At 36.8% G+C, this 14,154-nt stretch overlaps 1 protein-coding gene across 1 annotated transcript in view; it reads left to right on the top strand.

The window, feature by feature from the left end:
* LOC149215030 (beta-galactosidase 6-like) overlaps nt 1-13,136 on the top strand; it is a 156,977-nt gene extending 143,841 nt beyond the window's left edge. The window contains exons 9-10 of the mRNA XM_089389600.1: nt 10,562-10,647; nt 12,590-13,136. Of these exons, the coding sequence (XP_089245726.1) occupies nt 10,562-10,647; nt 12,590-13,136 (633 nt within the window). The remainder of the gene's footprint in view (nt 1-10,561; nt 10,648-12,589) is intronic.
* Nucleotides 13,137-14,154: the final 1,018 nt, after the last annotated feature.

The raw sequence follows: 14,154 nt of genomic DNA, 5'->3' as shown, positions 1-14,154 counted from the left end.
TGCAATATAGGTGGACATCAAAGAGCCACGTGTTGGAGGCTCCATCCAAAGCAACGTAGCAAGTACAAAGTGCCGTGCAGGAACCAACTGGTGAAAATGTTCGACAAGCAAAACCGTCACATTTATGGTGGTCCAATTTTTTGAGTAAGAGATGTTTTACTAAACATGGTAGCTTGTCATGACAACATTTTGTAAATCGTGTGTTGTAATATAATTGTAAAAGTGATAATGCATTTTCCATCGTTGATTAAAGCAACAATGATGTTTTTACCTTGTATTGATAATTGGGGTATTTGTTTATATTCTGATGTAAACTTGACCAAAGAGTGTGTCTTATAAAACTCTTGGCAAGTATGGGAGATGCTTGGTTCATGATTGATCGTATCAATGAACATGTAGTTTGCAAATATTGTACTACATGTTTGCAAATGATGCATGTGTCGGTTCACCACTTATGGCTCCGAAGAACAAGGGTGACTTGTCATGACACTTATGGTGTAGACAATGTAACACAACAATTACAGACTATGTTCATGCTTTTGGAGACCAAAATCTCCTCAATGGGGGAGAAATGATCTAGGTGGCTCTAGACACGCTCAAAATTCAAAAGTGGCCTTGAGAAAGCTCAAAAATGAAATTCCTTGGATTAAAGTGAAACCAGGACAAGCTCACAGTGCTTATCACCCTGATTCCAACAGTGCGATTAACACTCAAATCCGAGTTCGTATGCTCAAGATATTCACAGTCAAAATTCTGGTCAAACTTGGCCAAGTGGTAGTCTTAACGAGGCAAAAAATTGGAGAATCTCGACCACCAAAAAGGGTGATTTTTTAAATCTTAATTTTTGGACGATGATTTTTTACTAAAATGGTCTATATATAAATAAAAATCATTTTTTTGGGTGGCGGGCCACCAAATCCGTCACCCCTCCGTCAACATCGTTATACTATAAAAACAACATGTTAAAAATGGGGTGGCAAGCGGTCAAACCTTGCCACCCACCAACGAATATATGTTATATTTAAAATAGGTCGGAGCCTGGCTAATCGAGGACCCACCCAATAGACCATGACCGATTCAAAACACTCAGCACGCCATTTAAACTAGTAGGGTTGGTGGGGATCGAACTTTCCCGGCCTGTGGCCGGCCCGCTCCACGGGTGGCCCCACTCATATGTGCTAAATCACATCACATGTTGCCAACAAAACACCGTAACTGCCACACTATAAATGCCATTGATTTTTATTTATTTTTAATTATTAAACCCTAGCTCTTTTATATATAAAAAAAAATAATAAATAAATAAATAAATTTTAAACGTTTCCTTTAACATATTTTTTTAATAGACATAAAAATGGTCTTTTAAACAATTTTTATTTTTTATTTTATTTTATTTATTTATTTTTTAATTATTAAATTATTTTTTAAATAAATTTTTTATTAAAATAATAATAATAATAATAATTTAAAAAAAGAAAATTAAATTAATTTTTTAAACATTTTTTTATTCAAAACAAAAATATTTTTTTTAAATTTTTTTTTTTTATTATTTACAAGAGGCTAAAACTTTTTTTTTTAAATAAAAAATGTTTAATATATATATATATATATATATTTAAATTAAAAAAAAAATAAATAAAATTGTTAATTGTTGAACAACAAATAAAAAAATTGTTTTTAAAAAAATAATTTAACTTTTTTTAATTAAAAAAATGTTTAAAAAACAATTTTTATTTATTTTTAATTAAAAATAATAAATAAATAAAAATTTGTTTAAAAAAAACATTTAAAATTTACATTTTTTTTTTAAAATATATATATATATATATATATATAGATATATATATATATATATATATATGAAAATATATACATTTAAATTTTTTAAATTTTAATTTTTTTTGTTTTTAAATAAAAACACTAGGGCTTAATAGTTTTTTTCTTTTTCTTGTTTTAAATAAAAAATAAATAAATTTTTTAACTTTAATTTTTTTGAAAAGATAAATATATTTTTAAAATTTTTATATATATAGAATTTATTTTTGTTTTTCTAGTTTTTTTAAATGTTTTTAATATTAGTTTTACTAGTTTTTTTTATTTTTGTTAATTTTCTATTTTTTTTAATCTAGTTTTGTTTTGTTTTATTTTTAAATACTAATTTTTGTTAATGTTTTTATTTTTACTTACTTAATTTTATATATATATTTTTTCAATTTTTTTTTTTTTTATTTTTTATTTTTTTTTTCCAAATTTATTTATAGTTTATGAATATATATATATATATATATATTGTCTTTTTTTTTAATATATATATTTTCATATTTGTTTTTTTTTAAGTAATCAACATTTAAAAAAAAAATAAAACAACTTGAAAATTCGTTAAGTAATCATAATTTCAAAAAAATTTGGATATAATAAATTTTAAAATGTGAAAAATAAGTCTTCTAAAAAAAATGTATGTTGCATCAACACGTTTCAAAATCAGCATGAAAATCACTAACATTCAAAAATAAATATTTATATTTGATACATAAGAAAATTTAAAGTGTCAAAAATATGCTCCGAAAAAAAGGAAAAAAAAAAATGAAAAATGAAGAAGAAGAAGAGGAAGAAAGTGTATTCTACATCACCACTTTTCAAAATCGAGTCACGTTTTTACCACCCTTACAAAATAGGTAATTGTATCGGTTATTTAAAGTGCCAAAAACTATGGTCTAAAAAAAATATGTGTGTTCTGCATCGCCCCCTTTCAAAATTGGGTCACTTTTTTGCTATCTCTACAAAATGAGTAACAGTATCAAATCCATTTCAAAGTTTATGTTGTTTTCAGTGACTTGAAGGAGAAGAACCTCCAAATGCACATCGAAATGGGAGATGATGGAAGGTATAGCGTGACCAACATCGATCACTTTTTCGCCATGTTTTTTTATTGTCCTTGTAAACTTCCCCCATATTTTTGGGCATATTTGGAACAAGAATTAGGGTTTAGTTTCAAGCATATTTGTGTAATGGTTTTTGAGTTTAGTTTGTGCGTTGTTTCACTTTACTCAAAAATAGAGAAGATTGACTTCAACAATATGCCTATTTTTTTTGGACCACACATCTATTTTCTTACTTCAATTAATATTTTTAACTTTTTAGAGCATTAAACATTATTAGCATTAGTTAAACATAAACAATCATTAACACCATTCAACAATGCACACAATCAAGACAATAGACACTAGAGATATTTAGGTGGAAACCCTTCAAGGAGAAAAACCACCGAACACTTAATAATATTTGTTTTCAATAAGTACATCAATAGGAAGCTCCAACTTCATCATTTTAAGCTACAATTGAGGGAGGCTCCAATCCCCTGGTCTACAGGCTACAACCTTACAGATGCTCCAACACCCTGTTTACCTGCTGCAACTGAATGGATGCTCCAACGCATGAGTTTACATGCTCCGACCTGAAGGAAGCTCCAACTATCTGATTCACATGTTGCTACAACACCCTGCACAAGCTCCAATTTGCCCTAACACCACCCTGCCACCTTGAAGTGTTTTCAGGCTCCGACCTTAAGGAGACTCCTCTCTCCTGCATTGCACCACCCTACCACCCTGATCAGTCGATGGACCATGTTTCACAATTTTCAGACTAGATCCGCCTGTGCTCAATATCAATAGGAAACTGTAAAAGAAAAATCTTCATGTTAATAAAATCAATCTACACGTTAAACCCTAATTGTCAATATCAATTGTGATAAATGATTCTGTCTCTGCCCAATCTGCACATCAAGCCCTAACTGTCAATATCCACTGTCATACACAATTCTGCCTCTACTTAATCTGCACATGAAACCCTAACATCAATCAATCTGCTTCATCAAACAATTCACTACTTAACAAGTAGTCAATCTGATTTCTGCACAACTGTGAAACCCTAATATTACTCTTCTACTCACACTAAATATGAACTGCAAAACCTTAACTCAATATAAACATGATCATATAAACATCAATCATCACTTAAACATGACCAAGATGACAGTCTCATTCAACTATACAAATACTTCCACCAACAATGATACAAAGTTTAAAACATTGTCAATATACAACACACTTATGCATGCATCCATCTCTGAGCCCTAATGGCTTAGCTTTTTCAAAATCTTGATTTGGACAAATAATGACTTTAGAAACTCAAGATAAGCACATTGGATTGTACAACGAACTTTAAGTATGGGGGATTTACGCAGTGCATTATATTATATATCATTTTTGGGATTCAACTGCGTTAAGTAAGTCATTCAAACGTATGACCATTTCCATGAGAGGTAGTCGTAACTGACTAATTTCTCATGATTTTTGAATAGTTCACTTAGCACTCATTGCATCGGGTGATGCTCACAGGGGTGAAGAAGTGGGATTGAAACTAGTGAAATGTGGAGAACGAATCACATAGCATCAATCATCACTTCCGGGGCTTGCACCCGGTAACCAGGACTTCCCAGGAGGTCACCCATCCCAGAACTCCTCTGGCTCAAGCGCGCTTAAAAAACACTAGGGATTTCAGTACTAGTCCATGTTAGTTTTTAAACATGCGACAAAAGGGCCATATAAATTACAAAGCTGGTAATATCTTTTATCTTGAATAAAATTATTATTAATGTATTGAGTTGGGTCCAAGTCCCATGCTAAAATTTCTCTCCGTGAATCAATTTACCATGTCCTCCACCATACAATAACCTTCAAAAACATATCCTCCTATTGATTCAACGTGTCAGTGTAGCGAACGACCAAACATGAATCTGCCACCTCACTGTGTTACTTAATACGCGACATCGACCTCTGTATTCAGGTTCAGATCGTTTCCATTTTTTTTTATGCGGAATGTTCAAGGCACAAAGTCGACTCTTAGAAAAATCTCTCTACATTTTCTCTGCCAAATTAGCTTCCAAAGGGATCCAGGTGATAACCTTACTATGACAATGAGAGGGGACAGACCTGTGATTTCTTCATTCGCTGGTTATTGTAGGTCGACCATATCAAATGCTACTTTGCACAACTTTCTTTGTTAATGTTCTGCTCCAGAAGCCAGATATAAATGCCAAAAAACTACGTCTGTGTTTTGTGTCCAGAAAACCTAGATCAAGAGCAGGGATCTAAAGATTAGCCTTAGACTCGGGTCCTGAAATGTCACCATACTAAACTCAAATTTATTTTAAGAAAATGGTCTCTGCTAGAGCTCGAAACTTCCTGTAGAAGCCTACAGGTATCGTCCAACAATGCTCAGCACTGTGTATCATGAATTGTAGTTGTAAATGCCTATGCAGGACTGGATATTCATGCAATAGCTTCTCAAGAGATCCGCAAAAACAAAAGTCTTATTCATGCATCATATCAGTCACTGCGGATTTAGGGCCGTATGACCTCAGAAAGGGTTTCGACTTCTGCAAAAAGAGCCTTCAGATAGAACAGTAAGTTCGGCCTTCAAAATTGTTCAACCGTAGAGATGTGTCAGTTTAGGGCTTGGTCTTAGGTTAGATGGGCCGAAATACCACATTCCTTTTGAACCCACGTAGTAGCACGTATCTGTCACGGTAAACCCTCAATCAGGGTGAATTTGTCTGTCTCAGAATTAGGGCTGAAAGGTTACTGATCTTCAGATCTTCGACCTCCTACTCAATGCCGCAGAGCTTCAGATCCGAGTTTCAGATAAGTCACGGATTAGTCACAGATGATGGTAATTATACTTAAGTCAGATATGCTTTCAGGAGATCTCTGATCAAGGTTTTTGGATGATCAAATCGTACTACTTGTGCAAGATTTTGTGGTCTATTGAAGCCCAAGAGGAGGCTTGTTTTCATAATGCAAGTGCTCTAACGGAGGGTTGTAAACAAGTTCCAAAACCTAAGACAAAATGTATTTGAACCCTCGTGAATATCATCCAAACAAAATCAAAATTAGCCACAGAGCTCGTTCAGATGTGCGTCCACTTAAGATTTTACTCAGATGTGCGTCCACTTAATCAAATCTGTAATATTTTACTTGCCTTGTAGAAGATTAGACCTAGCCGCAGATAAGATAAAGATAAAAATAATTATATTTATGTCCAACTAATGACCACAAAGTAGGTCAAAGGGAATGTTGAGTATACTTACGTATATACAAAGCGGGAAAACCAAATGGTCTCCTATAAAAAATACAATGCATGAAGTAAATCAACATCTGGCCCCAGCGGAGAAGATCCAGGGGCTAATAGGTCTGAGGATCAGACCCATCTCCCCTAGCATCTGAGGCTAAATGAATAACGCTGAAGAAACTCAACAAAGTCTGTCTCCCAGGAATGGATCTGAGATGGAACCGCTGCTGAGATCTCATGTGGCAGGGTGAGGTCCCACGGATCCTCAATGATCTGGAGTCTGGATACGTACTGGTATCAATCGATCTCTTGGCGCCCTTGTCTGAAGGTAGTACCCTGAAAAATGTCGTGATCCTGTGTGGGGTCTAGTCTGATGGGAGGTTGAAGAATCTGCGCTCGGAACCTAAGAGCCTCCTGCATATATAGAGCCAAACATCTCTGATCGGGGTACCTGAAAAAGTCGACAAGGGTCCGAGAATCTCTGAACAAGCAATGAAACCTTCCCTTGATCTCATAGTAGATAGGGCAACCAAGGATGAAGTGCACCTCAGTCTCCACTCCTTGTAAATGACATACCTGATAGAGTCTATCTAGTCTATCCACCTGGTGGTCTGTCTCTACACGAAGTCTATGAGAACCTACTTTGAACTGGCCTAGAGGAATGTGAAGAGCATGCATTCAGTGGTGAAACGTATATTGGGGTCGAACAATGAGGCCGTCTCTCAACTCCAAGAAGTGCTCAGCCTAGAAGGCCATCTTTGGGAACAACCCACCTAGAGGATTGACCCAGGTGACCTAGACAAACTGCGTGTAGATGTCCTCTCTGATGATCTTATTTAGCTCTTGTCTAGTAGGTAAAAGGTGACCAGGAGCATCTAAGGAATATCGGAAAGGAGGGAGACGATTCAACTGAATTCCCACTAACTCTAAGAGGTTTGAAACTCTTGTAAACCAACATCTGGCTGGCCTGAGGGAGTAGAACGAGCAATAGTCTCAGAAGAGCAATATGCCAAGTAAGGATAACGGTCCCTACTCTTTATTGAGCCTGTCAAACCCTGGACATGATGCAAGAATGAAACCAATCTGAAGAACGTCTCAAGCTGAAAGGGCTGAGCTCTAAACTTTGCAAGGATTATGTGCTGCGACACTGTCAGTTTGCACCTAATGATGCAACGAAGAAGAAGAATCTAGATTCTCTCAGCTGAAGCCTAGTCTGACTCAAGTAAAGGCAGTCCCCAAATCTCTGAGCCATATAGAATAGTGGGATGAATCAAGGTGTCCATGAGGCTCATCTTGGATGAGCTGTCATGGAAGTGATGTTGAAAGCACTCTCTCGAGAAGGGCTACAGATCCATATCCTTTGTTGATTCGAGGCTGAAGCGCTGGTCCCAAACTGAAGCGGGGACATGAGAATTGCGCCACCAAGTAAGTATATATGTTGGTGATCTCAATCTCCTCCCCTTTGAATAGAAAGTGAAGGTCTGATGTTTTCTTCACCCCATTGAAGATCATAACCTTGGTTTTACCTAGGTTGACCATCAACTTTCGATGGTCACAAAATAGAGCTAAGGCATCCAACTACCTCTGTAATCCTTCTGGGGATGAGGAGAGGAGGACCACGTCGTCAGTAAAGAGTAGAATAGATATCAAAACCCGGTGAAGAAGGCATCCATTAGTGTCTTGGATATGCTCGTGTAGAAATGCTTCCAACTCATCAATATAGATCCCAAATAGGGTAGTGGACAGTGGACAACCCTGTTTAACTCAAATAGTGCTTCGAATGAAATCAAACATCCCATGGGTTGCGCGAAGACGACAAAGAACAAACTCATATAGGCGCATAATAATAGTCAATAGGGTTGTAGAGATGCCAATATCTCTGAGTCTCTGGAGCAAGGCCTCCCTCGGAATAGAGTCAAAGGCTTTTGAAAATCTATGAAACAACAATAGACTTTCGAAGAGCGGTGTCATGCCTCCTCAATCACGACGCGAAGGGTGAAGATGTGGTCAATGGTCTGATGATCCGATCGAAAACTTGCCTGTCCCCTAGCTTTGAGTTGTCTCTACTCAAGGTCACTGGAGAGCTTCCTATGTAAAACAATAGCATACAACTTCGAGGACATGTGACCCACCATGATCGTTCTATAGTTATTGGGATTTGAGTTGGAACCTGATTTGTGGATCAGATGGATGATGTGGTGTGCCCATGTCGGTGGAAAACCTTCACGGACTACATGGTTGAAGAGATCAGCCAAGTAGCTAACCAAAGCACAGAAACCGTGCTTAAAGAACTCTGCTTGGTAGCCTTCCTCATCGGCTGCTTTATTGTTATTCATCACCCAAATGGCCTCTCTAATATCCCTGTCTGAGAATAGATAACAGGAAGAGGGTGGGGAGGTAACATGAATTTGGGGCTGCCCCGGAATATCATAAAGGTTGGAAGTGTGAGAGAACATGGATGTAGGGTCGAGGTTAAGCGGAAGGGGGAGCGTCGGGGAAGGATGGTATGCCAGAATTGTTTAGGGGAGTGGGCAAGGAGAGTAGAAAGTTCTTGTCTTCTATGGGAGACAAAGAGTCGTTTCTTATGACGAAGGAGACGATGATAAAAAGCTTTGAGGTCAGAGTAGAAGGGTTGAGAGTGGGTGAAAGCATATCGAAGTTCTTGATGTAGAGTCTTGCATTCATCATCGTACCATTTGTTAATGGGGCAAGATCCAACTTTAGGGGAGATGGAAGTGGAATGAGTGGAGTGGGGGAAGGATTTGAGTGCTGCTTCCCAAATGACAGCTAAAAGACAGGTGTATTTAGTGGAATCAGAACCAAGCAAGGAGAATTGGGTTTTCGATGGGAGTATCTTGCGTAGGGTAGAGGAGAACATGTCAGGGTCTCCTTCGTCAAATCAGAAGGTAGTTCGGGGTGGGCCCTGAGGGGAGGGATGGGGTGGAAGGGGAGGGTCAAACTGGGGAGATAAGGAAAGAAGTGCATGATTAGCAAGGGGGATGGGGGAGAATGAGAGATGGCGAATAAAAGGGAGCAAGTTATGGCTAGCGAGTACATAATCAACTACACTCACACCCCCGCCATATGGTCGGCAAGTGAAAAAGCGAGAGTTTGGGAAACAGGGGAGACCGTTTAGAATCAACAACTCCTGAGATTCCCCCAACTACAATAGATGTTTACCATAAACTGTAATGGGCCATAAAGTATCATCTGACATTCGGTGAAGCCCTACAGAATTTGGTTCTAGCCCCTAGGTACAAAATACATCCTCTGATCAGCCGTGGAGAGGGATCTAGAGATCTCTAGTGCGAGCATTGAAGTCACCTAGGAAGATGACTTCCCCAACATCACAATGCCAGGTGATGTCAATGTACAAGCCTATAAAGGGATCCCCATTTGAGCCATTATGGACAGCAAATGGTGAAGAGGCTGGGGGGAAGTAACAAACTGCAATGTAGATATTGCTTGGAGGAGAGACTCCGACGCTAATCCGAATCCACATAAACCTGACAAACTCATCTTCGGCTACCAAAGATACCCTGTTCCGGAGTGAGTCACTAGCCAAACAAGCAACTCCACTTGATCCTCTGACCCCTCCTGAGCTCCTCATCTCCTGCCTGCGAACTAAGATCCAATGGCAACCTGCAATATCTAGGAGGGGTCGAACAGGGCTCGCATGAGTCTCCGTCATGAAGAGGATGTCAGTTGATTAGAGAGCATCATACCAGAGTCCCGACAATGACCAAAAAGATCCATCGCCATTCCAACAACGGATAGAAATGCATGTACCCTGTCGCCTTTCCAAGCGGGCCCGTCATTTGGAACCTCTAGTTCGTGGTTTCAGATTAGACATTGAGGGAGGCAATCAAATAATATTAAATTTGAATATCAAGACCATACATGAGGTCGAATTGCATGGCAGCGGAAGGCACACTTTTGAACTTAAATTCCCCCCCTAATAATTAATGTAAATTTCCTTTTGACCTTTGACCATGGAGAAACTATATTAAAGTTCGATTTCTTCATTTAACATGTGTTAGGCCAACCTCTAATGCCATGCCACATCATTATCTTTTGGGGTTTTTGTTTATGAGTTGGGGGCTTTATCTTCAAACAAGGATATCTCACAAATAGTGAATGCTCTTGTGGTGTGTTACATACCATCAAAATTAATTTGAATTAATTTGACGAGGAGATTCAATGGTTAGGAAGGCAAATTCATGATCTTTGTTCTAAAAAATCATCAATAAGAACAAGACTATTTGGAGCTTCAAGGGCTTCTAGGTTCTTCCATGAGCTTTGACCAATGAAGCTTTCAAATGACAACTAATATTTCAAACACTGACTTTAGCATCAATGACAACACTATTCAACAACATCTAGACTAATTTTACTATTTTATTATTATTATTTTTGTATGTAAGTTTGGCAGGACATCATCTTCATCATGTCTAATATATCAACCCAATCGGGGCGGGGAATTGAACATGACTTCACATCAAGGAGTGCCTTATCAGAGTACGTGCTCACCTTTTATCCAAGACCTCGTGGACGACTAATAATCAAGTTTTGAATCAATGGTTACCATGTTTTCATTCAAAGTGATAATGATTAATTCTATAGTGTTATCGATATATAAAGAATGTTACCAATATGTAAATAAAATTTAAGGTTAAACATTTTTTATAATTTTATATGTTTTTCTAATTGACTCAATTATGTTTTTTTTTTAATAAAATTTTATAATATTATTTTAAAATAGTAGTATTTTCAAAGAGTTTATAGATATTAATAGAGCCATTAAAATATAAAATATAAACCCTTTACCACATTATTTTACTTTTACTATGTTATTATATTATATCAAGTTTACAAATTTTGATATATTCATTTAGAAAAAATAAATATTGTGTAGATATATATATATTTTAAATAAAATATATGAATAAGAATAAAATGTTCACATATTGTAATTTATAATTAACAAATGATAAATTGAAAAGAAAGATTTGATGAAGTTAACATCAGAGGACTTTTTCTTCAATTTTACGATCCTTAATAATAATAATAATAACAATAATAATAATAATAATAATAATAATAATAAAGGTCACAATGTATAGATATTATCCTTATTTGGCCCATAAGCTTGGTATATAATTAGATGTTGATTTCTAATCCTATTTGATATATTTTTATTTATCTACCAGACCTTTTTATACTTCTTTTATATTTATTTATTTACCATACCTCTTTTATAAATATGATATTTGGCCCATGGTATTAATAATTATTTGTCCCATGGTATTTATCCCTAGGCTTCACCTAAATAAAACATTTTTTTTGAGTTTCCGTAAATATAAAGAGGTTTATGGAGTAAATATAAAAAAATGTTTTATTTATTTACCATACCTCTAGTTTATTTATATTTTTATTTATTTACCATACTTCTAAAATAAATATAAAAAAGAAGGTTTTATTTATTTACCATGCTTTTGGATTATTTATATTTATATTTATTTATCATACCTCTTTTTTGAGTTTTCTTAAATCTCTTTATATTTTAAATTTTTGTTGTGTTTATACATAATAATAATTAAATTGATTTTTAAATAGTGGGGATGTTAGATTAAAAATGTTAAATGTTAAACATTATGTTTAATTTTGCATTTACTTTTAAGATCTTTAAATTTGAGTAATAGAAACATTTTCGAAGAAATCACATCAGAAAAATTTGGATGATTTCCGTCACCGTAAAAGACCTGGTGGACCCAAAGGATATGAAAGGTGTTTATATTTACATTGGTGACACATGGAGGTCCATTAATCAAAGGATTAAAGAACATGCAACTGATATTAAGCACAATAAGAGCTGATATGAAGCACAATAGGACTCACTCTTCAGCCTTAGCAAAGACAAAACACCATATTTTTATTGAGGAGGCTAAGGTCATTGCGAAAATTTCTCTTTCCATCACCCTAAATTTAGGGAAGCCATAGAAATTGAGAAGAGGCCTAACAATCTTAATAGGGATGGCTGGAAAATTAGTAGTTGTTGGATTCCTACCCTCTCCTCCTAGTTTCTTTTTCTTTTTCCCTGATGTGTATCCTTTGTTATCCTTTTTTCTATCTTTTCATTCCCTTCTTGTTCTTATGGTCTCTTAGTATTTATTTAAATTTATTATTTTATGTTGTTTTAGTTAGGTATCCCTATTTTATTATTCGTTAAATATATATTTATCTATTCCTTTAATTCAGTTTTTTTTTTTAATCTCCATTCCTCCCAAATTAAATAACAGGAGAATATAAATAATAATAAAAAATGTTCATTTGGCAACTAAGTTAGTTGTTTGATTGATAATATAGCTATTAATTATTTTTTAGTTTGAATCTAATATTTATTTCAGATTTAATCTAATATTGAATCTAATATTTATTATCAAAGTCCAACTTATTTCAGATTTCCAGGGGATGATCGGCTCAAATTGAACTTCGACGGGGCATCGAAGGGTAATCCAGGACAAGCAGGATGGGGAGGTATATTTAGAGACAACAGAGGTAGTACACGGTGGGTGTATGCGGAGTGGGGAGGGGATATGACAAACAATGAAGCGGAGCTATGGGCAGTATACAATGGACTCCGAATTGCAGTTCGTAATGGTTATAGGAATCTCGAAATTGAAGGGGATTCCCAGCTCACCATAGATATGCTCAAAAAATTAAGGAATGGCAAACGTTGGGATCACGTGGCAAAGAGCTGGCAGACAACAGGGATTCTCCAAGATATAGAAGGGCTGTTAGGGAGGATAGAATATATCATAATTATGCATGTTATGAGGAGCGGGAATAAAGCAGCCGATCTCCTGGCCAATTGGGGTAGCGGTGCGCCGGACAGGGTGATGGACGGAAGCTGGACATCACTTCCGGCTGAGGTAAGGTGGAATGAATTAAACAACATTCTAAGGCATGATAATGATGAGGCTACAGCGCATGCAAGGGAAGATTAGACGCCTCCTTATTAAGGAGAGAGGGGGAAATGACAGGACAATTAATGCGGCAGTAAGGAGTATAAAGAGTCGAGCATATCAACTAATGGTTATCGAAGGTGAGCGAGATGATATCATAGAACAATTGATCTTACCAAGGACGACAATGGGTAAAGGATCGAGGAGCAGTGATGGAAATGTCAGACAGGTAGGGTACGTTTCATATTATAATACAGCAAGTGCTCGGTGTATTAATGAAGAGGGCGGACAGCAATACCAATTCCAGAAGGAAAGGTGGCCGCGCAAGGATCTGATTGTGGTTCTATATAATCGAGCGGAGAAAAGGAGTAACTTAGGAGGTCATTACAGTAAAGGGAGGAGGAGAGCTACGGAGGTGATACAGGAACAGGCAACCAGTATGGCAGCAAGTCATGAGAAGGGTGAAGGTAGGTGGACGCGCAGCAAAGGAATTGCTGAGGATAAGAAAGGAAAATGCCCGGTTGAGGACACTTTTCAGCGGATTTATGTGGACCTCCCGGATGAGTCGGAGGAGGATTTCGACATACGGGATTATATTCTAGAGGAGGAGCAATGTTGGTCACGCGGAGGGAAAGTGGGTAAAGGGGGTAAGGGGAAGCAGCAGAGCAGTGCAATGGGTGATGATAGAAATGAGGAGTCGGAGGACGATACAGAGGATGTGGGTGGAAGACGTGGAAGAAGCCGGGGAGTGCGAGGTCGTCGTATGCAGAGAGGTAGAGGGAGGCCTGCGGGTCGTCGGAATAAAGGACATGGAGTGGAGGAGGGATCCGCTACTGAGATCAGAGGCAGCACAAGAAGAAAGAGGGATATGAGAAAGAAATTGAAGGAGGCTGAGGAAGCATACCTTCATGATACCAACCCAAAAATTAGAAGAATTATAGACCACTTAGAGGAAGAGGCCATGCAGGAAAGCTCTGAGCCTGAAATGGATGATTGGGAGTGCTTAATCCCTGACCCGGGTCATACAAGAGGGAGGATGTCTTTATATAAACAGTCACTA

This window comes from Pinus tabuliformis, chromosome 1_1 (assembly GCF_031772625.1).
Source record: "Pinus tabuliformis cultivar Carrire ecotype Pingquan chromosome 1_1, CPIR1, whole genome shotgun sequence".
Lineage (NCBI taxonomy): Eukaryota > Viridiplantae > Streptophyta > Pinopsida > Pinales > Pinaceae > Pinus > Pinus tabuliformis.
The sequence above is the reverse complement of the archived record's forward strand: the minus strand, read 5'-3'. Positions and strand labels throughout refer to the sequence as shown.